Source organism: Hirsutella rhossiliensis, assembly GCF_020360975.1.
Source record: "Hirsutella rhossiliensis strain HR02 chromosome Unknown scaffold00001, whole genome shotgun sequence".
In the NCBI taxonomy this organism is placed as follows: Eukaryota; Fungi; Ascomycota; class Sordariomycetes; order Hypocreales; family Ophiocordycipitaceae; genus Hirsutella; species Hirsutella rhossiliensis.
In genome coordinates this window covers 4509927-4530888 of record NW_025408667.1, presented here as the reverse complement: position 1 = coordinate 4530888, position 20962 = coordinate 4509927, and the positions used below count along the sequence as shown (strand labels likewise).

The 20962-nt window shown below is 60.7% G+C and overlaps 6 protein-coding genes across 6 annotated transcripts; 4 read left to right on the top strand and 2 right to left on the bottom strand.

Annotated features, from left to right (window-relative positions):
• Nucleotides 1-10: 10 nt before the first annotated feature.
• Nucleotides 11-1845, bottom strand: HRG_00619 (tRNA synthetases class I (E and q), catalytic domain-containing protein; the record flags this gene model as incomplete). Its single annotated transcript, XM_044859090.1, has 2 exons — nucleotides 11-1427; nucleotides 1478-1845. The coding sequence occupies 2 exons, from the start codon at nucleotides 1843-1845 to the stop codon at nucleotides 11-13; spliced, it is 1785 nt and encodes a 594-aa protein (XP_044725490.1).
• A 386-nt stretch (nucleotides 1846-2231) lies between these two features.
• On the top strand, nucleotides 2232-3096 carry HRG_00618 (ribosomal protein l1p/L10e family domain-containing protein; the record flags this gene model as incomplete). Its single annotated transcript, XM_044859089.1, has 2 exons — nucleotides 2232-2368; nucleotides 2436-3096. 2 exons carry the CDS (start codon nucleotides 2232-2234, stop codon nucleotides 3094-3096), a joined length of 798 nt encoding a protein of 265 aa, XP_044725489.1.
• Nucleotides 3097-3242: 146 nt separating this feature from the next.
• HRG_00617 (conserved oligomeric golgi complex component protein) lies at nucleotides 3243-4127 on the bottom strand (the record flags this gene model as incomplete). Its single annotated transcript, XM_044859088.1, has 1 exon — nucleotides 3243-4127. One exon carries the CDS (start codon nucleotides 4125-4127, stop codon nucleotides 3243-3245), a length of 885 nt encoding a protein of 294 aa, XP_044725488.1.
• Nucleotides 4128-7212: 3085 nt separating this feature from the next.
• HRG_00616 (minimal binding motif of hap4 for binding to hap2/3/5 domain-containing protein) lies at nucleotides 7213-8874 on the top strand (the record flags this gene model as incomplete). Its single annotated transcript, XM_044859087.1, has 1 exon — nucleotides 7213-8874. One exon carries the CDS (start codon nucleotides 7213-7215, stop codon nucleotides 8872-8874), a length of 1662 nt encoding a protein of 553 aa, XP_044725487.1.
• Nucleotides 8875-12267: 3393 nt separating this feature from the next.
• Nucleotides 12268-17735, top strand: HRG_00615 (uncharacterized protein; the record flags this gene model as incomplete). The annotated part of the gene is made up of 3 exons (XM_044859086.1): nucleotides 12268-12322; nucleotides 12382-17478; nucleotides 17557-17735. 3 exons carry the CDS (start codon nucleotides 12268-12270, stop codon nucleotides 17733-17735), a joined length of 5331 nt encoding a protein of 1776 aa, XP_044725486.1.
• Nucleotides 17736-18479: 744 nt separating this feature from the next.
• On the top strand, nucleotides 18480-20103 carry HRG_00614 (F-box domain-containing protein; the record flags this gene model as incomplete). Its single annotated transcript, XM_044859085.1, has 2 exons — nucleotides 18480-19977; nucleotides 20048-20103. 2 exons carry the CDS (start codon nucleotides 18480-18482, stop codon nucleotides 20101-20103), a joined length of 1554 nt encoding a protein of 517 aa, XP_044725485.1.
• Between the last annotated feature and the right edge of the window lie 859 nt (nucleotides 20104-20962).

Genomic DNA, 20962 nt, shown 5'->3' with positions numbered 1-20962 from the left:
GAGATCAGCTTCAAAATGTCTCCAGCTGGATAATGTCGTCGGCCCTGAGTTCCCCGACGCCGGCGTCACACCACGCTTCCTCGACGCTCGACGTGTCAGAGTTCAGAAAGTCCTCGACGTTATCGTCTTCGTCCAGCTTGTCCTTGGTGATGAGATAGTCAAAGTCCCACAGCTCGGCGGGCACCAGGTCCAGCCCCTGGGCAGACAGCCACGTAATCTTCTTGTCCGTGGCCTTGAAGTCTCCCTTGAGGTTGAGCTCGAGAGTCATGTTGGCGATGGGGTCCTCGGCAGGAAGCTCGCGGACAAAGGCATTGCCCCAGCCCATGAGCGTCACCTCCTCGTTGGCCTTGAAGCTCTTGGCGTCGGCCTGGTCGACGTAAACTTCTGGCGAGAAGACCACATCCTTCATCCCGACGCTGGGGTTCTTGGGGTGTTTCTGTCGCTGCTCGACGACGACGCCCGCAGGAACCTCGCCCCCCGTCAGCTTGGCCTTGACCATGTCCTTGCGCAGGAGGGCCGTGTGGCGCGGCACAACGGGGTCGATTTCCTTCTTGTTGGCGTTCCAGAAGCTTGTCCAGTCCATGACGACGACGTTGCGGCTCGGGCCTTGTCGAAGGATAAAGTCTCGAAGCGCCGTGACCGTCATGCCACGTCGTCGCACACCGCGGATCGTCGGCATCCTCGGGTCGTCCCAGCCCCATACCTTGCCCGAGTCGACCAGCTTGGCCAGCTTGCGCTTCGACAGGAACGTCCTGATAAAGTTCATTCGCGAAAAGTCCCACATGTGGACTTTGCGGAGCCCCAAGGTGTCCAAGAACCACTGGTACTGCGGGTTGCGGTCGGTGTACTCGGTAGATCTCAGGGCGTGCGTCACCCCCTCGTGGCTGTCGACTACCGGACAGGCAAAGTCGTACATGGGATAGATGTTCCACCTGCGTCCTGTTCGATGGTGCGCGTCGTTGACGTTGCAGCGGTAAATGACGGGATCTCGCATCGCCTTGTTCAGGTCGTCGGCGGAAATCTTGGCGCGCATGCAGTGTGCCAAGCCTTCCGGGGAGCCCTTTTTCATCTCCTCAAAGATGCGCAGATTCTCCTCGACAGAGCGATCGCGCCGCTTTGACGGGATGCCGTCCATACGCTGCGCGCGCATGGTCTCCTGGTCCGTGTCGTCGGCGTAGGCCAAGCCCATGGAGATGAGCTTCTTGCACATGTCGTAAAGGTAGTCGAAGTAGTCGGAGGTGTAGGTTAAGGAATCCGCCTGGATACCCATGAGGGCCAGGTCTTGGACAATCGCGTCTTGAAACTCCTCGCTTTCTTTGGCAGGGTTGGTATCGTCGAGTCGGAGAAGCATCTTACCGTTGTGGGCAACATGGCCGAAGTAGTCGCTGAGGAGAGCAGCCTTGGCATGGCCAATGTGCAGGTAGCCACTGTAGCCGAAGGGTCAGCATGAGCAGCAGCGGTGGATCGACAGACTTACGAGGGCTCGGGCAAGAACCGAGTGACGACTCCCTTGTCCGTGTCCTGGAGGGCAAGGTTGTAGTTGGCGCCGGGCTTTTTGGAGGCCGCGTCGGCCGTCTTGGTTTCCTCCTGGATCTCGGGATGCGACTGCTCGATGAAGGTGAACCATCTCGTCAAGTTTGGGAGGCCGTTTCGCCGGATGAAGCCGATTGCGGCCTTGTTTCCTCGAAGAGTCTGCCAGATTGCCTTCTCGAGGTCTCCGAGGCTGTATCCCTCGACATGGGAGCGCAGGATCAGGTGCTTGTCGAGGTCCCTCAGGTAGGGCTCTATAGACCGGAAGTCTCCGGAGAGCTTGGTCGAGAGGACCTCGAGCTCCTCGTGTTTCATTTTGGTCGTCTGTTTCGCCGGAAGAGAAATGGAGGAACAGAGGGTGATGCGGGTGACTCAATTTCTTGCAGAGGTGGGGGAATGGAGGGGTTAGGGTCTTTGGGCGGGCGGCGGGCCCCGTTGGCTTATCGATTAGAGCCTAGACAGCTTGCGCGCTGTACTTGATACTTTGTATAATTTTCGCCTGACTTCCAAGGCAGTATCAGCGCTCGTCCGTCCGCCTCGCGCCTCGCAGCACCAACCTGACCGACCTCAGCATCACCCATTTGTCCGCCATGACGCCAATTGACCGATGCTTGGCCTCCATGGTCAGTCTGAGCCTGGGAAGGCCCTCACCGGTTGTGCGGCCGTTGGCGACATCCATCCCGCGTTTCCTAGCCCCTGCCATGGTGCAGAGCAGACAAGCTTCTGTTGTCAGGGCCAAAAAGTCCAAGAAGAAGAAGAAGCCATTACCCAAGGATTTCAAGCGGCACAATCTGGAAAAGCGGGAGTTTCCTCAATTCTCATTATTCGAAGCCATGAGGCATGCTTTTCTCCTCCTCTCCGCTCTTAAAGCTACCTCCTGACCGGCCTTCTAACGAGCATGTCAGGATCTTGCGAGCGGTGGAAGTCGGCCAGCCACCGTCAGTCAAATACGAGATTCACATCAACCTCAAGACGGCGCGCAACGGTCCCGTTATCAAGAACAGCGTCCGCCTTCCCAACCCTGTGCAGAGCGACTGGCAGATTGCCGTTCTTTGCCCCGAAGGCAGCGAGATTGCCGCCGCCGCCGCCGCTGCCGGTGCCGTCGCCGTGGGAGAAGAGTCCCTCTTGGAGGATATCCGGCAGGGCAAGATCAACTTTGACCGACTGATATGCCACGAGTCGAGCGAAAAGGCACTCAACAAGTCCGGCTTGGGGCGGGTTCTGGGTCCCAAGGGGCTAATGCCCAGCAAGAGAATGAAGACGATTGTCTCTGATGTGGTCAAGTCCATCAGGGATTCCGCCGGCGCGGCAGATTATCGCGAGCGCCAGGGTGTCATCAGGATGCCCATCGGGCAGCTCGGTCACAGCGCCGATCAGCTCAAGGCCAACCTCACCACGCTCCTCAAGAAGATCAAGTCTCAGTGCGCCAATATTTCGGAAGAGTCGCCCAAAGAGGTGCACGAGATCATTCTGAGCACGTCGCATGGACCTGGCCTGACCTTGAACGGCAAGGTGGCGGATGCGAGCGGCGGCGTCACGGCCGAGGCGTTGTCCAGCGTCATGTGAACTAGCCGGGGGACCAAGGATTGTACAATATTCAAGTCAATGAACGCGATGTGAGCCATTGGGACACGCTGGACTCATGGACGGCTTTGCGTCGGGTATCATTGGGAACTGCCTATTCTGTACAGTGCGGTGCTAAGACATGAAGCTCACCCACTGCGGAGGGCTTTTACGGCATCTCGCCGAGCATCCAGGACGCGGTATATGTGCAGATAGCGCAAGACCCGGCCCTGGCCTCTGCGGCCGGCACCTCTCGCTTCCTTGAGCGCGTTTGACAAGTCTAGAAGTAGGGTATTGCGACATGTTGTCAGGCGCTCCTGGCTCTTGACGATAAATGGATGCTGCTGGTCGAGAGACTCTGCGAGAGCCGCAATCTGGCTGCAGTCTCGCGCAGACTGCAGCAGCCTCGCGGGCGGACTCCCAACGAGGCCCTCTACGTGCTCGTCCGGGTCGTCGTCGTCGTCTTGGTCGCTTTGATCGTAGTCCCATTGCGGCTCGTTGTTTGCCGCGAGAGTGTGTATTGCCAGCCTCTCCTCGAGAGCCGACAAGCGATCCGAGAGCTCAATCATGATGCGCCCCAGGGCAATGTCGGAGCGAACCTTTCGCAGTTGGGAGTTGAGGACCAGCGTGTCCTCGCGCCTCTTTGCCACCTTTGCCTTGATCTCGTCGACGGCGCGGCGGAACCCGAGCAGGGCCACCTTGACATCCTCGACCTTGTCATCGCCGCCGCGAAGCTCGCTGCCGAGGGACAGAAAGGCCGTGTAGTTTGAGTTGACGAGCTCGAGGAGCTCTGCGCTGATGGCGGAGCTGCGGTCCCTCAGGTCGGAGCGCAGGTCCTCGAGGGTCTGGTGGCGGTGCGGCAGGGCGGAGAGGTAGGCGGCGGGCTGGAAGCCGGGGGCCAGGAAGTCGGATCGGGGGAGGACGGCGGGAAAGGGCAAGGGGGCGTCGTCGTCGCCGGACTCGGAGGAGCCGGGGGAGGAGGTGAGGTTGAAAGCGGGTGACGTGGAGGACATGGGGCGCGCGAGATGGGCCATTGTCGCGGTGGTGGCAGGAGAGGAGCGGATGTGGGAGACAGAGGCAAGCAAAGGCCTGTGTAGTGGCGACTGAGCGTCTGCTTGGAAGCCCATGCAATGGATGGGACGACGATGACCGGGGGGGAGGTGACGATGATTGGGGAGTACCCGTGGAGGGTCTCGGTGCCTTACCTAATCCGGGGCAAAGATTTCAAGGACTCGACCTGGGCCTTTTTAAAGACTTGGCTCTTTATTAGGTTACATCCCTAACTTATCAAGATACTGTAAATGCTCTCTGCTCCTCCTCCGAAGCCAAGAGGATGATAGGTACCAACGACTCGTCCATTTCTACTAGGGACCATTACGAGCAGGTATACTTGCCGATGCCTGTCTGTGATGAAGCCGAGGAGTACTGGGACTTTGACCGGCGGTCCATCAACGGCTCTGCAAGTACTCCGCCAAGGGAAGCTGAGCACGGCAGATGGAAAAGGCCGATGGGGCGAGGACGAGTTGAGCGCCCTGCGCTTGTTTAAGTTGTATTATGACAACCAGTATTCCTGCTTGAGAAGCTTAGCATTGGAAAGAACTGAGGAGCGCCCTATTCGAAGGAACTATCTTTTCATTTTTTCCAGGTCTGGGATTTTCCGGCCCCCGAATACCGTCCCCATGTCCTGTAATTCGTCGACCAGGCGGAAACGCCCCGCCTTGATGTGGCCCCGTCCGGTGGGGTCCGGCGAGCCTTGGAGTCTAAGATGCGAATAGTCTGGACCTCTAAATGTGACTGACTCGTCTAAGCAGCCGAGTCCTATCTCTGTCGGCTTCCCGAGGAGGGAAGGGATTCACGTCGTTAAAATGGACCGTCATTGCGAACTACAGGAGGCGAAATACCCAATGGTTCTGGTACGGACCATGCTGTCGTTTACCGCCGTCATACCACTCGATATATTCTACTTCTTGCTGCTTCACTCAGCAGAATCTCGCCACGTGTGCTTGTCAAGCTGTAAAATATCGCAAGAAAATAGGGGCACCTCCGTAGGGACATAATTGGCGCATATTATAAGCCTTCTCTCCGAGACGGTGCCTTTGCTTTCCCGGAAGTCTCCGACTTGCCCGACATCAATCTTCCTCAGGCATGGCCGACCTCCACCTTGCTGTTATAAGGAAATGCCATTGAGACCTAGCGACAGCTCCAGCTTGGCGCCGACTTCAGCATCGCTACCTCACCCGGCGATTCAACCCAGTTGCACTAGGCACGGGGGCATATACAAACTCCGCTCGACGCTGGTGCAAGTCTCGAGGCTGTCACAAACGCGGGCCTATCCAGTTCACAGATTCTACATGGGAGGCGTTTCGAGAAAGTATGACGGGATATGCTTGTCTCGCGGCTTACGAAGACGCAGTGGTGTCAGTAGATCGGGGAGAGGGAGTCTGTTCCAGAGGGAGACGAAACGAAGCGAGAGCTGTGAATAGTCAAAACTTGACCATGATTCGAGAACTGCGGCATCCAATGCTGAGAACTTCGAGATAGAGTGGGAATGACGTGTAAAGCAAACAACCGGCGTCTGGGTATAAGCTGCGTGAGTGTATCGCGTGTCCTGTTTCATACTCTCGCACCGTATAGGTATGGTTGATGCGTCTAGGACTTTTCAAAAGGTCTTGGGAGAGTGGAAACCTAGCGCATTCTTTGCTGCAGCTATCCAGCTACTCACATATTGGCATACTGTGAGGCAAGGGAATTCGGCAATTGCCGAAGTCGGCCAGCTGTTCTCAGCTGGGCGAGGCCGGCGGGATATGCAGAGCACAGTGCAGAATACGCGCACACTCCGTCGCCCGTCCTTTTGGGTGCCGCGTCACGCGCCCAATGGCTATTATTAGTCTGTACCTCGGGCGCCATCCGCTACGCAAGCAAAACAGACTTCGAGTTTCGCTAGCATTGATCATCGAACGCGGTCCCCATGGGGAGGCGTTGAAGCGGGAGCAGAGTGTGCTAGTGTTTGAAGGAGCCGGTGGGCGAGAGAAACGACGCCCTGCTGCATCACGGACACGCACTGTACGGGCACTCGTTGCACTGTGTCGCGCGGTGCGATTGGAGCATGTGCTGTGAAAAAACAGCAAGGGTGGTGGAGCCTCGGCTCACTAGCACAGCCACTGAGCAGGCCAGGCCCTGTTATCAATCGAATCTTATCAATCGATCAGGTCCCACCGCGTACCCAACAAGGCTTGGAATCGGACCACAGCGCCATTTTGCCTGCTGCTCCCGGACCGTAAAATGCGGCTTCTCTCCTTCAAGCCCCGCGCTTGTCCATGCCGTCCCGCTCTTGGCCTGTCGCGAATTTCTTCCTCTCTTCATTCTTCATTCATTCCTCCCTCCCCTCGACAAGTCGCGAGAGACGGCACTGAAACGTTGGCTGGGATTGTCGTCCAGCGCCCGGCCACGACTCGCAGTCGGCAGTACCTACCTCGACCTCGAGGGACACGCCCGACTTATACATCTCGTCGTCGTTGGCAGCGCGCATAGCCTGGGCCGCTGAGGCAACCAACCCCTCCCTCGTTCGAGTCGGCAAAAGGGGATTTCATTCCCACGCAAAACTCGGCTTAGGTACGCCTTTTAGGTACGCCTTCCGACAAGAAGCCCCGTCTCTCCCTCTTTGGCTGTGACATTTTTGTTTACGAAACAAGGGGTCGTCTTTTTTCCTCTTCAATTTTTGATACAGGCTGGCGTCGGCCACAATCTGATTCGACTGCTTTTTTCGCTGGGCGCGGGTCACCCGAACTCGGAGCTCCGAGGCCCAACGCGGACACTGTGCGACGAATCACGAGCCCCCTCAACCCCCCCACTAGCCAAACCTGCACAATGGCCGGTTCGTCAATCGCACCACCTCCGGCTCCCCCTCCTCTTGCACCGTCCCCTCCACGTCAGGGCGCCGCCGGCTCCGGCAAGCAAATCCCATCTCGCGAGTCATCGTCGACAAAGGGGGGCGACGACGCCTTTGCAGCCACCGCTCCAGCGCGCGCGCCGCTCCCGACCAAGCAGCCAAAGACAGCCACCACTACAAGAGTCGCGCCCGCCCCGCTGCCTCGCCTCTGCGTGCCCCCTGTCGACAAAATGGCCATGGCTGCCGTCATCACGCCCAGTCATCCGACTCCCGAAGCCCCCAAGATGTCCATGACGTCCAAAGAATGGATCATCCCCCCGCGTCCCAAGCCCGGCCGGAAGCCCGCGACGGACACGCCCCCCACCAAGCGCAAAGCACAGAACCGGGCTGCCCAGCGCGCTTTCCGTGAGCGCCGGGCGGCCCGGGTTGGCGAGTTGGAGCAGCAGCTCGAAGAGCAGATCGAGGCCCACGAAAAGCACGAGGCCGAGCTCAAGGACCAGATTCACGGCCTCGAGCTCGATCTGCAGTCGTTTCGCTCGCGCTGCATGCTCCTGGAAAACATGCTCGAGCGCGAGCGCAAGGAACGCATCCGCGCCGAGACCCAAACCGAGACGCTCAGGCGGCAGAGCGGCGACGCCTATTTCCGAGCCTCGAGTATCAGCGGGCCCCCCGGCCACGTTAATCTTCAGCAGCACAGCGCAGGTCGCCAGTCCCTGCGACACAGCGTGGCCGACGGGCGCCAACCCCAGCACGCCAACAGCAGAAATTTCTCCATCTCCCAAATCGTCTCGCCTCCACACGCCCTGAGCGTCAACTCGCAACAGCACGACGACGCCGACGTGCCTCTCACCTGCGGCAACTGCTCGCCCTCCGGGCCCTGTGCGTGTGCCGAAGAGGTCCTCGCCTCGGCCACCAGCGGCTGTGGCAAGTGCGGCTTCGGCGCGCCGTGTCAGTGCTTAGAAAGCTTGGTGGGCGTCGCCGATCAGCAAGTCTTGAAGCGGCCGCCATCGCCGTCGAACCCAATGTCGAGCGGGAAGCGGCATCAGCCGACCGCAAGCGCCGCGTTGGACAGCGAAACCAACCTGACATCGACGTTTGCCGGCAAGTCCTCCTCGCACAACACGCAGCATTCTCTCTTCCAGGTGGCAGTGTCGGCGAGCCAGATGCCGTCGTCCGACTCGTTGCCCCTCAAGGACCGGTGCGGCTTCTGCAAAGACGGCACGTATTGCATGTGTGCCGAAGAGGCGGCCATGGCCACTCCTGCCATGACGCCGACGGCAGAGACGCTGCCTCCCATTTTCCAGCAGACCCAGACGCCGCCGCCGTCGGAGCCCGACACTGTCTCCCCGCCGCTGGTCATGGAGATGACGGCCGACGGCGCCGTCAAACTGCCTCGGCGCACGCGCGGGGCTCGGCCCCACAAGAAGCCGACCAAGGCCAACCCGGGTGGCTGTGGCGTCAACGGCCCCGGCACCTGCGCCCAGTGCCAGGCGGACCCCAAGTCGGGCCTCTTCTGCAGGCTCATGGCAGCCAAGTTTGACCGCGAGCAGGGCGGCTCGGCGGCTGCGGGCGCTGCCGGCGGTGGTGGCGGTGGCTGCTGCGGCGGGAAAGGCGCCGGTGGCGGCTGCTGCAAATCCCGCCCTGCCGCCGAGAAGATTACGCTGCCGAGCCTGCCGAGCCTCGGGCTGAGCTGTGCCGAGGCGTACCAGACGCTGTCGAGCCATCGCAACTTTGACCGTGCGGCCGATGACATTGGGTCCTGGCTACCCAAGCTCAAAGCCACGACGCCCACCGACAGCCGGCACCAGAACCGGCATGCAGTCGAGGTAGAGGCGGCCAGCATCATGAGCGTGCTAAAGGAGTTTGACGTTCGCTTCGGGAGGGAGTGCTGAGGATGAAGGGGGAGGCGGGATCATTGGCATGGAGAAGTGGAGGTCGTGGCTGCAGCATTTTGATGTTGATACGTGGTACGGAACGATCTGTGTCAAGGAAAATGGGCGAGTGTATCTCAAGAGATGCAGGGCGGCGTGGTGTCAGTTGCGCGACTGCCGCCTTCAAGTGTTAACGCTGCTACGAGTCTATGCATCAATTCTTAACTCGATTACCGGTTGGTATTGTTGAAGTCGGTGCGCTGCCCTCTCTCACCCGAATATCCACCGCGCCACTCACCGTGAGATGCCCGCCAATGACAAGAGCCTGGAACAAGAGCGCTATTTACTGGCCAGGATACGGGCAGGCAACGTCGGGTGGTGAGCTACACCTCGGCAGCTTTGCCTGTCCGCGGCCGAGAAGACAAGGCAAGGTGTCTGGTCAATGGGAGAAGGGAGCGCCGGGCACGGCATCGAAATGTGTCCATGACGCCGGCATCTCCATACAGGACCAGTGTTTAGCCTTGGATTCTTCACTATCCGTAAACAAACGACGGTCTGGTCGACACGTTCTCTGCTTGCGCGAGCCGCAGGGGGCCCGGCATCAGCAGCGAAAAGGGGACAGATGATTCAGCCCGGGCGGCGAGACACGTGTCGCTGCAGCGGGAACCAAGAGCAGATAGCGTAGGCGAGGGGGACAAGTCGCTAAAGCAGGCGCTTTGTTGGTGCGACCCTCGAGGTTGGAGGAGCCGTGGTAGGGAGAGATTGGACGATGGGTGTAGGCGGCCCCAAGGCACAGCGGAGGCGGCTGGGGACGGCCGGAAAGACGAGATTTTGACCGGAAATGATATAAAAATCCGAGACAGGCTCGCGAGGCGGCTCGCCAGTCGGGCAGTTACGCACATGCATTGTGTCGGATCGATCGTCGCACTGCCTGCGAGAATATCTATATCGTGCTTGAGCAATCACACGGTACCGAAACCAAATACACTACCTACACTACATAGCTAGGTACTGTACCTTGGAAGACGAGGTGAAGATGGGGCGAGGCGGAACAGGGAGGGTCACCTGGGACAAAGCAGCTAACACGAGCTCTCCAAGCCGGCCGTCCTCGCATGTGCCGTACAGCATGCCGTCCGGGACTGAGCTGTCGATGGCCGTGGCTCCAGTCAGGTCACATGGAGCGTGAGAATCCACCCACGCATGTAGGGACACCGAGGCGGCTTTGCTGTATGTCGTTGGTGCGAATACGTTGCATGTACGTCTTCACCTCGGCCTGCATCCCTGTCGCAGACTTGAGCATGCCACGTCAGGAACCGACCGAGGGAAGCCTGGCTGAGACGGGGGATGGGGGGGCCATGGTCGGCGGCAGGCAAGATTATGTATGCACGCAAGACATGTGCAGTCCTCCTCGGTACCGGATGCATGGAAGCCGAGGGGTATAGAGAGAGCGAGGAGAAGAAACGTGTTTGGTCCGGGACGGAGACGGGGGCCGTGATTGGCTCCGGAGCAGCTTTGTCTTTCCATCCAGAGTCTCGTCGAGGCATGTAAGAACATACATACATGCGTCCAGGCGCGTATGTACATATGTACATGTGCATACGGCATTTGGGACACGTACTGTACGCACGTACAGTACACAGATGCAAAGCACCGACAGTCCTCTCGTACATGGGCCTGGATGGCGTGGAGGCACGAGATTGGCCGTCGAGGGCGCTGGCATGTTCGTGGGGTGAGTGAGATTGCAAGCAAGAGGCGACAATGCGTGGACGCATGATGCAGCTGCAGTGACAACTCATCTGGCCTTCAGCTCAGCCAGTCATTCCACACCCACCCGGGCCTCGTCCAGGCAAGTCAAGAGCTTGTGGGAGCGAGACTCTTGTTGAGCTGGTGAGGCCAAGGTGGTGGTGATGGTGGTGGTGATGGTGGTGATGGTGGTGGTGATGGTGGTGGTGGAGGTGGCGGATGTGATGGTGGTGGTGGAGGTGGCGGATGTTGTTGCGCCTCATGTTGACGGCCGCCTGCGCTGCAACGCATTCGCCGCAAGCCCCTGCGACCACGAGGGCCGTGTAAGGAATATAAACCTCGTGCTGGCCATGGTGGCCCGGTGATTCTTGGAACCGCCGCCTAGGCGGGGAGAGACGAACAAGGCCCTTGTCGGATCCATCCAGGGAGGCGGGGTCTTGCCCGTAGCCCCAGGACGCACGGAGCGCCCCGCCAGGGCAACAGAAGATGGATTCGCTCAAGTGAGTATTATTCGCGGTGTTGCCCCGTCTTTGGGTCTTGGACAGCGCCCGAAGACCCGATGCAGCCTACTGCGTGCGCTATGCCGCTCCTCATTGGAAGGGGGCTTGGGGAGCGGTAGGGAGGGAGGGGAGGAAAAGGAAGACAGCTCATCAACACCACCTCATCTGGACGCTGGGAGGAGAAGGAGGTGGAGGTTGGTGGTGCGGGGATGCACTAAAAGCATAACTAGTTGTCAGCCAGCAAGGTTCCGATTTCCCCCACCATGAGAGGGCAGAGGTAGTGGCATAGATGCGGGACTTTGACCAGACCCCGAAGTCTGTACTTGGCCGAGTATTTAGAGTATGTAGCCAGAGATGACTCTGTACTGCAACTTGGTATCTTATCTCCACGAGTATCCCTGCCAGAAACGATACTCGAAGCATGCACATCGGGGTAGACTTGTGCCCTGTACAGCGCAGCGTGCTTGGGGCCTTGCGCCGTATCGGCAACCAGAAAAAGACAGTGGGCAGAGGGCCTCTCGCAGTGCCTGCACCGCTGTCAGCAGGCGCTGAACCGTCACCGCGTGTACGCGCTACCTGCTTTGTGCAGATAGCCAGATACGGCCTCGCACTCTTCTTGTCCGCCGTCGATTCCCGTTCTGCCCGCCTCGCGTCCTCTTCGACTTTTCCCTCGCCCTCGTTTTTTTCCTCCTGGCCCTTCTCCTTGTCCTCGTCGTCTTCCTCCCCCTCCTCTCTCCCTCTCCTCTCCCCCTCTCCCCCTCTCCCCCTCTTCCCTCCTCCGTCGCCGCCCTACTCCTCGAGAGCCTGACCATCGTCGTGCGACGGCCGTTGAGCTGGATCGCCGCCCCTCTATCCTCGTCTTGATTTGATTCCTCCCCTCTCGTCAGCCTCGTGCCCAGGCGGCAAAGGGCGCGTCCTGGCCACCGCCGACGGCTTCCTCTGCCGGCCCTCCCTCGCTGCCCGGCTTGGGTCCGGCTCCCCCGCCCGGCTCTTCCTTTCGTCCCTCGTCCTGTCTTTCGTCTCATCTTTCTCTCTTGCTCAAGGTAAGTCAGTGCGTCCCGCCCGGCTAAGGGCAATAATCTCGACCCTAACGGCCGTTTGGACCGACAGCTTCTCCACGAGGCCGCTCCCGAGCGCCGGCGCTCACTCCCCCCATCCTTGCGGCATCACTATGATCTCCATGCAACGCTCCCTCTCCTCGCCAGTCTGCACCCGGTCCTCTGCGCGTACGTCTCTCGTCTCGACGGTCGGCCTCGCTTGCTGATGGTTCATGCCACCGCCCTAGCTGTGTCACCCACCCTCACAAACGCCTCGACATCTCCCGCTCCCCCCCCCGGCGACCATGCCGACGTCTCGACTTCTCGCCCTGTCCGATCCCGGAGCCCTTCTCATGCCTCTGACGCCACACAGACGCTGCCCCTGCGCCGTGGCCATGAGCCCCCGCGCCGAGGCCGCCGTCATCGCCAGAGCCCAACCACTGCCTTTCGGAAGCCTCTTGTCGCACAGCAAATGTCCTCGGTAGCCATGAGCGCACGGCATGAACCCAAGGATCGCCTCGTCACACCCTCCGTCATTGCCCACGATGACCTGTCCCAGCCTCTGCCGACACCCTTATTGGAGGATGTCTCCCTCTACACAAACCCCCATCTAACCCGCGATAGCCAAGGGACCACCCTTGAGGAGCTTGCCCATGTCGTGCGCCTGTCCAAGTACCAGGAGCGCAAGCGCGCAAACACCCGTATCCGCCTGCAGAGGAGCCTGGTTTCAACGGCTCTGAGCGCCCGTCTCACGAGGTGCGGCGAGATTGCCTACCGGAATCTGGTGGACAACTTCCGCAAGGACGACAAGGACAGCTTCGCCGTCCTCTTCAATGCCATCCATGACGTGCGAAAGAGCTGCGACGAGCTCCGCCGCTATGCCCTGCTGGAACCCGAGATGGAGGCCCTATCCTGCCCGACCCTGGCTTCCTCTGACAGCCTGGATACTCCGACGGGCTCCGTGGTGGGTGTTGGACCGCTGAGGCGCATCACCCCCTTCCTCCACGACATCTCTGCCTCGGCCCGGGATACGTTTCTTGGTTTCCTGTGCCAAGTCCGTTCCAACCCCGACTACCTGGCCGTCCGCATCTGTGCCCTCACGAGCTCCGAGCTCAACGCGCTGCTGAGCTTCCACAAGGGCCTGGAGCCGGTCGAGTCGGTTCTTCCATACCATGGACGGTCGGCTACGAGATCTCACGCAGGCATCCCCGGCCGCAGCGGCCACAACCCAGACGTGGAGCGCCTATTGTCCTTCCAGCGCCACGATCCCTTGTCCATCCTGATCCACACATGCTTTGCTAACTCGGCGGGGCCGGACAGCTCCGAGGATCAGCAGCGGACGGACATTTGGTCTACCGTCCTGGCCAGGCTCATCCAGCAGCCCAAGTCGAGCAGCGAGCATTTCCTCATTTCCGTGCTCAACATTTGGACGGCCATGCGTGACTGGTCCGGCAAATCCAATATGGAGTGGTACCTGATGAAGATCCTGGAAGACGGCGCCTTTCTCCTGGATCGGGCCGAGGACCAGCACGGCACCCGCTTCAACCTGTCAGATTGGAACCAGTCCGACGAGGTCGCGGCTAAGGAGTTCTATAACAAAGCAGTGGACGGCCTGTTCGAGCTGGTGGACGACGAAGACGCGACGGGCATCCCAGAAGGCCTCCTCGAACTTGGAAATGCCATCATCAGGAAGCTTGACGACAAGTATGTCGAGAACACTTCAAGATGGTTTGTCTGGAGGTGCCTCTTCTTTGTCTTTCTCCTTGGAGTCCTTGTCCACCCCGAGTCTCATGGCATGCTGGCCGACTACCACATCACGCCGTATGCCCGCGAGAAGATCCTGAAAAAGGTGGCCATGAAGGCTCACGAATACGTTTCGAGCATGTGGAGCGGCAAGCCGTCGGCGACCTGTGTCCCCGTAGAGGTTCCGCCTAAGATCAAGAGGCATGTCGAGAGCATCCTCGCCCGGTTCCAGGGCTCTCGCTCCAAGGTGCCGGCCGCCAAGCTACTGCCCGCCAGGTCCATTACGTCACTGAGGGAGACCGTGGAAGTACGCCCGTATCTTGTGGTTAGCCCCGTTGACCTGGTCACCCTGGTCAACGCCCTGTTCCCGGAGAGGAGGCCACTATCGGCTGGCTCGAGCATGCGGTCCGGCCAGGCGTCCATGTCCGGCCTGTCTGCCCTGTCTCAGCCCATTTCCGTCTCAAACCCCCGGGCCAACTTTGAGACGGCGTCCATCATCAGCACCAGCGTCTCTTCCGCCCTTAGCGAGAGCACTACCTCCCGAGAGGCCCTGTCTGATGACCCCAACACGGCGACTCCCCAGCGTTACTCTCCTCCCTCCGCTGACCCAGAGGCCCAGAGGCGGCTGAGTAAGTATGAAGACGACGGCTATCGGTTGAGGCTGGCTATCCATGAGCTGAGCCAGAACCTGGGGGCCGATGCTCTCGGGGGGACCTGCCATCCCTGCGCTGAGCGATGGGCGGTGCTCTTCATTTCGCCAGACGGTCGGAGTCTGTCGACGCACATGACATACGATCGGGATGACGAGCACGACGAAGATGAAAACTCGTCGAGCGTAGACACGGACGATGAGGACGACGTGGAGGGGCCGGATCTGGACAAGGATTACCACCAGCTCCGGGACTCCATCCTCCGGCTTGTTGAGGACTTTGAGATACCGCGCAATCTGGAACCCGAGGGCGAACGTGCTCAGCTGAGCAACCGAGCCTCGAGACTCAAAAAGTATAGGTCTAAGAACAAGATCATCACGCCCGAGAAGACCATGTCGAGTCGCAACCCATACAGGAAGCAACAGACGAGAGATACGGCGGACACGTCTTCGGCGCGCGGCCCGCCGCCGAGCACTGCACCGAGCGGGAAAGCGGAAGACCCCGAGCCCGTTCTCATCACCATGCTCAAGGCTGCGTCTGCACAGTCCAAGGCCCAGGCCGACTTCGTCTCGTCCCATGTCTACTGGAAGGCGCTGAAGCACCTAAGCACACTGGAATCCTCGTCTCTCCGCGACAACGGGTTCGCTGCGCTCATCAACATTTTTTCGCGGGGGCCCCGCGACTCCATTCGCCGGTCGGCGTCGGCCATCGAAGAGTACGATGCGTGGCTGGTCTGGCTCAAGCAGAGCCAGGAGCGTCACGAAGGGCTCATTGACCGCATGATGAGGCGGGTGAGGGCCATGCGCGACAAGATGTGGTACGTGACCGACGTTCGCAACTCAAAGGAGTACGCGCACAGCCGCGACATTTGCCAGGCTCTCAAGACGATGGGGATGCCGCGCCGATGGAGTTCTTTCCAGCGGTCTCGAGCGAACACGACGCGTGGTCCCGGCGCGTCGTATCTGTACCGCACCGAGTCGCAGATTATGGATCTCTTGGCCGCCTCGGAAGAGCAAGGGGGGCCCAACAAGCTCAGCGATGACCAGGCGGAGAAGACGTCGCTGTGGCTTCAACAGTACTGCATCGAGAACTTTTGCCAGGGTGAGGAGAGGATACACCGGTTCTGCTGCGAGGTCGACCGGTGCATCTCGCAGTTGATTGGCGAGACAATCCGAGAGGCCCCCGTCCTCTGGTCAGGCGAGCTCTACAAGCGGGATAAGATCATGTATGATCGAATGAGGGCCCGCGAACGGGAGTCATCGGCGAACATGGACGACGGCGCCAGCATCCTGAGCGACAGCGAACGGCGCCTGACCCCTTCATCCAGTCGACCGAGCTCGTTTGTTCGCGACATGAGGGCGATGAACGGCCACGGCGCGGTCCAACACGGCTCGGATTCGGCGCGGTTCGGTCATCACAGGGCCAACGCCGGCCTCTCCGACATCTTCGACGGCCAGGAGTACGTCGAAAAGACGTCGCCCATTCACACAATCGACTCTGCCAGTACCTTTTGGTCGCCGTTTCAGCCCGCCATGTCCCCCAGGTCCGCCGCTTCCAGGGCATACTCGCCGACGACGAGCCTCACAAACTTGTCGACGACCTTTTCCGGCCCGAACCACCACGCACACGCGCATTCGGCCTCGAGCCTGTCGGTTGGCCGCCCAGGCACAGCTGCATCGTCCAACGAGACAGTCAACCCGCCGCGGGCCGAAGACGAGAAGACGCGATTTCTCGACGACCTGAAGCAGTCTCTTACCAGCCTGCTGCTGTCGGATTTGGGAAATATGGTGTTGGGTCGCGGGTCGGAAACGGATCAGTGGTTTCGGAACCTGGGTCAGCAGTGCATCGAGAGAAAGGAAGCGCTGGATCGCCGAGCCCGCAGGCGATCGGAAAGGAGAGACAAGGAAAAGCACTGCAGGAGCTCCACCAGGCCCAGGATCATTGAGAAGAAGAAAAGCTGCGGCAACCTGCGAGGGGCGGGCGACTGCGTGTGCGAGCGGACACCAGAGACGGCGGAATGCACGCCCATGACTGCCGAGCTCGACGGGTCCGTGTCGCGCGGGGCCGACGGCCACGGTCGTTCGGCTGCCAAGGAGAGCAGCCCGAGTTTTCCGTTCAAGAAGGCATATCAGCGGCTCCTCAACATGTTTTGCGTCCATCCAAACCCCTATGCGAAGCTCAACGCCCTCATCGAGCTGGAGCACCTGATTGTGGCGTCGTTGCTGTCGAGCGGGTCGAAGAGGTTGCGAGCGAACCGATCGGACGCCGGGTCCAGCGTGGTTGAGGAGCAGGGGCCGGGCAGTCGTCTGACGCAGCTGGAGGAGACGATTGACAGCGTCAAGGAACGGCGATCGCAAGCGCTGCAGTCGGCCGCGCCGATGGCTGGCTTCGCGCATCCGTCCCGAAAGGGGAGCGCCGAAACGCGTTCCATCATGTCTGGCAGCGCAACAAACACGGATGCCATCACGAGAGAGCTGCAGACGCTGTTCCGAGACGCATCGATCCGGCCCAAGTCGCTGTTCCGCGACCTGCAGCTGATTGCGTCGTTTGTTCCGCCGTCGGTGCTCGACAAGCCCGACAAGGGCAAGGCGTTTTGGAACGCGGGTCTCGCGGCTCTCAAGCTCAAGTCGGAGGTGTGCCGGACCATGGTGGAGATGGCGGACGAGGTGATTGCGGCGCACACGCGCGCCCGCCAGTCTCCCAGCGAGGGCAACACGGCGGCAGAGGCGGTACCCTCGGCGACGGGTTCTCCACCGCCAGTGGCCATGACGTACAAGCTCGACGACGCGGGCAAGATGTGGGCGATTACGGCCAAGGAAGGCTACCCCACGGCGCAGCGCGAACTGGCGCTCTTCTACCTGTCAAACCCGGAGTTCGTGGAGCGGACGACGCTTCCGCTGTCGAAGCCGCGCGAGGTGTTCAAGCAGACGGTCATGGAGCGATACGGACGGAGCGAGCGGGCCAGGGGGAGCATCGGGGCGGCGAGTGCCAATGCCATGGGCGGCGGCGGCGGAGGCTCTCGGGACGCAGTAGGGGCCATGGGCGGCGGCGGAGACGGGCAGGGCGCCGGCTGCAAGAAGGAAGGCGACGTGCGAAACGACGCGGGACTCATGTGCGTTGCGGTGCACTGGATGGAGGCGGCGGAGCAGGGGGAGGACGAGCTGGCGACGAGCTTTTTGCGGCAGAACGAGTTTATGGGGCTGGCTTGAGGAGTGCGGGCGACGGCTTGCTTGCCTGGCGCAGACTTGATGTAGGTTTGTGCTTTGGTCTGGGGGGTTCACGTTTGCATGTCGGTGATGGAGCGGTGTAGATGATGTTGTTTGCCCCTCATGTCTGCAGGCGATGCGAGACGAGCGCCGTGGAGGATATACCATGATTCGTAGAAAGCAGCGCGGAGAAATAGACTCACGATGCATGTCGTGAGGTGCAGATGGCTGCCTGGTGACGATGTTGGTCAAGGTTGCGGATAATGGGTGCCTGGTATAGGTGGTGATGGGCCCTGGCAGCGGGGCAACAGTGCCACCAGCTGTCAGGCTGCTTCCATTGTTCCCAGAGCCTGCTTCTCCTTGTCATTTCTTTTCCCAAGCCTGGTTTCAAGACCGCCCGAGCCGAGATAAAAACCGTCCCTCGTTGCCAACCCGCAAGTCTTGCGTCTGTTTTGCCGTCAGCGCTCGGCCAACTCTGCGTGTCGAGGCACCTTTTTGTGTGGCACGCCGTCTTGGCCAATCCGCAAGGACATTATTGAACAAAGCGAAGGAAGGCGACGCTGGATAGGCCTGGCGGAGAGAGCCACAGAGGGCGAGGGTCGGCGTGGCGCCGCGTCGCGTCAGCCTCATTGCTGCAAAAGCAAGACTCAAGACTCGCCATCGTCATCGGGCCAGCAGCAGCAGCAGCAGCAGCAGCAGCAGCAGCCAGCAGCAGTGAGCCGCTGCTGCAACGGCAACAGACAAGCAATGGACATGGAGGACAGCGCGTCGGTGGCGGCGGCACTCGCGGCTCGCACGCGGACGGCTCCCATCCTGCGGCTCCCTCTCGAGGTGCTGATCCGCATCGCGGCAGGGCTCACAACGCCCGAGCTGTGCGCGCTGCGCCTGACGTGCCGGTTCGTCGAGGAGCTGCTCTACGTGACCTTTACCAGAGAGTTCTTCACCAAGAAGCAGTTCATGATGACAGACTTCAGCCTGCAGACGCTCGTCGACGTCTCCAGGAGCCGGCTCGGCCTCAACCTGCGCCAGCTCCACATCGGCCTCGACCGCTTCCCCGAGGGCATCCAGCGGCCCTTGGCCGACGACGACCGGGAGCGCAAGTTCAAGCAGAGATACTCGGACTACTTTACCCTCTGGAACACGGGCGCCCACCGCACCATGCTGGCCGAGGCGCTTCGCAACCTCGCCAACCTCGACGAGGTGGTGCTCCGCGACTTCAACTCGGCCAAGCGCTCCAGGGACGGGCCCACGGCCGAGTGGACGAGCTACGGGTCCACCACCATCTTCAACGAGACGGGCGTCCGCCTGAGCCAGGGCGCGACGGGCGTCTGGGACTCGGGGCTCCCCCTGCAGGGCTGCAGCCAGGTCTTCGCCTTGCTCCTGCACGCCCTCGGCGACGCCGCCGTCTACCCCAAGGGCATCCAAGTCATGGCGCACAACGGAAGCCAGCTGCGCGACTTTGCCTTTAACGTCCCGCGCTTCGTCGAGCCCTCCATCGCCCCGGTCCTCGACCGGCTCGAGAAGCTGCACCTGTCGATTGACCTGTCGTGGAGGAGCAGCCTCTCGGGATGGGCACACGGAGCCGTCGTGCCCAGCCGCCCGCAGTCGGACACCCGGCTGCTCCGCCGCTTCCTCTGCCGCACCCCCAATCTCAAGGACTTGCGCATCAACGAGCACCACGACTACAACCCCGCCCTGGCAGACTTTCTCGAGTGGCTGGCCGCCCCAGCCCCTGTGCCCGACGCTTCCTCGGCCGTCGACGACGACAACCCGCCCCCCGTGGCCATGTCGCACCTGGAGAACCTGAGCCTGGGCCTCATGAACGTGGCCCCCCGGACGCTGCTCCACGTCATCCGCAAGTTTGCCCCGCGTCTCCAGGGGCTGGAGCTGTGGAAGATGACGCTGCAGCGGCCCCTTCCCCCCGGCAGCGACCCCAGCGACCCGCCGCGGAGCAGCTTCTGGGTCGACTTTATGAACCAGCTCAAGCAGGTGCCCGGCCTGGACCTCCGGCACTTCAAGGCGGGCATGCTCAAACAGACATACGCGCATCGGCCAAAGGTCTACTTTGTCTCGTTTAAGAAGCGCGGGGTCACAGTCGAGTACACGGGGCCGTGCTGGAAGGACTTCTTTGACGAGGTGACGCCATTGCTCGAGGTCAAGTGGCCTCCCATGGTGACGCCGGAAAACGACAGCTCCAACGACCAGGATTCCGAGGATGGGTCCGAGGGCTCGCTTGCAGACGAGGGTAGTATGTTTGTCCCCCTCTCCATCCATGGGTAGGGGAGAACTGACACTTGTCTGCTCGCCGCCAACAGACTTGGCTGACGTCGCTGACGGCGAAGACGACGTCGCTGACGGTGGCGATGCTTGAGCCTCGGCTTGGTGAGTAAAATACATGCCTAACTGCCGCGCGGAAATGCTAGAGACTTGGGAGCTCATGGCGTGCAAGTGCAGGGTTGCCGGAGCACGAGACGCACCTCAAGGAATGAGGCTGGCGAGGACAAAGGGACAAGAGACGCCACACAGCACGTCAGGGGATGGAAATCTGTTACTCTACGCATGTACTTGGGGGGAGATGATGAGATGGTTGGGATACTGGCACACGAGCCGTTGTCTAGGGCCTGTGCCGACGGGCATTCCGACTTCCAGGAGCGGATGTGGAGCTCTAAGGAGACATGGCATGAAATGGAGATGTCTAGAAAGCAGTTGACCTGGTATTGGTGCGTCCACTCTGAGGCATGCCACCAAGTCGTACAAGATGGTGCTGGGAGGGGAGACGAGAAATGCCAATTGCCAGGCACGGCCAGGGCAGAGAAATACAGTGCGTATCGGCAGTAGACTGCGATCAAGCACGGTATGGGAAAGAGGCTTGGGTGGCACGTGATGTCGTGCGCGCCTCGCGTCTTGGGCTGGAGCTGGTGGCGCGCTGGTGCCTGAAAGCGGTAGGCCTGAATTTCCCAGGGTCCGAGGCGGGGGGGGACCTGCAGGTACCGCTACATTGTACTGATTCCGCGAGTCATTGAGCCGTCACGCCGTGGGACGGCAACTGGGCACAGGGGTCCCTGTACGGGCGAGCACGAGGTCACTGTACATGGTGACGCCAAGCAAAGAAAGAGTGAGGCCTCAGCAGGCCCTCTGGTTTCACGGCCAGCTGCCTGCCTGCCTGCAAGCCAACCAGCTCGGCTCCGCCCACCGCCCCCAAAATGGATGCTCTCTCTCTCTCCGCGCCT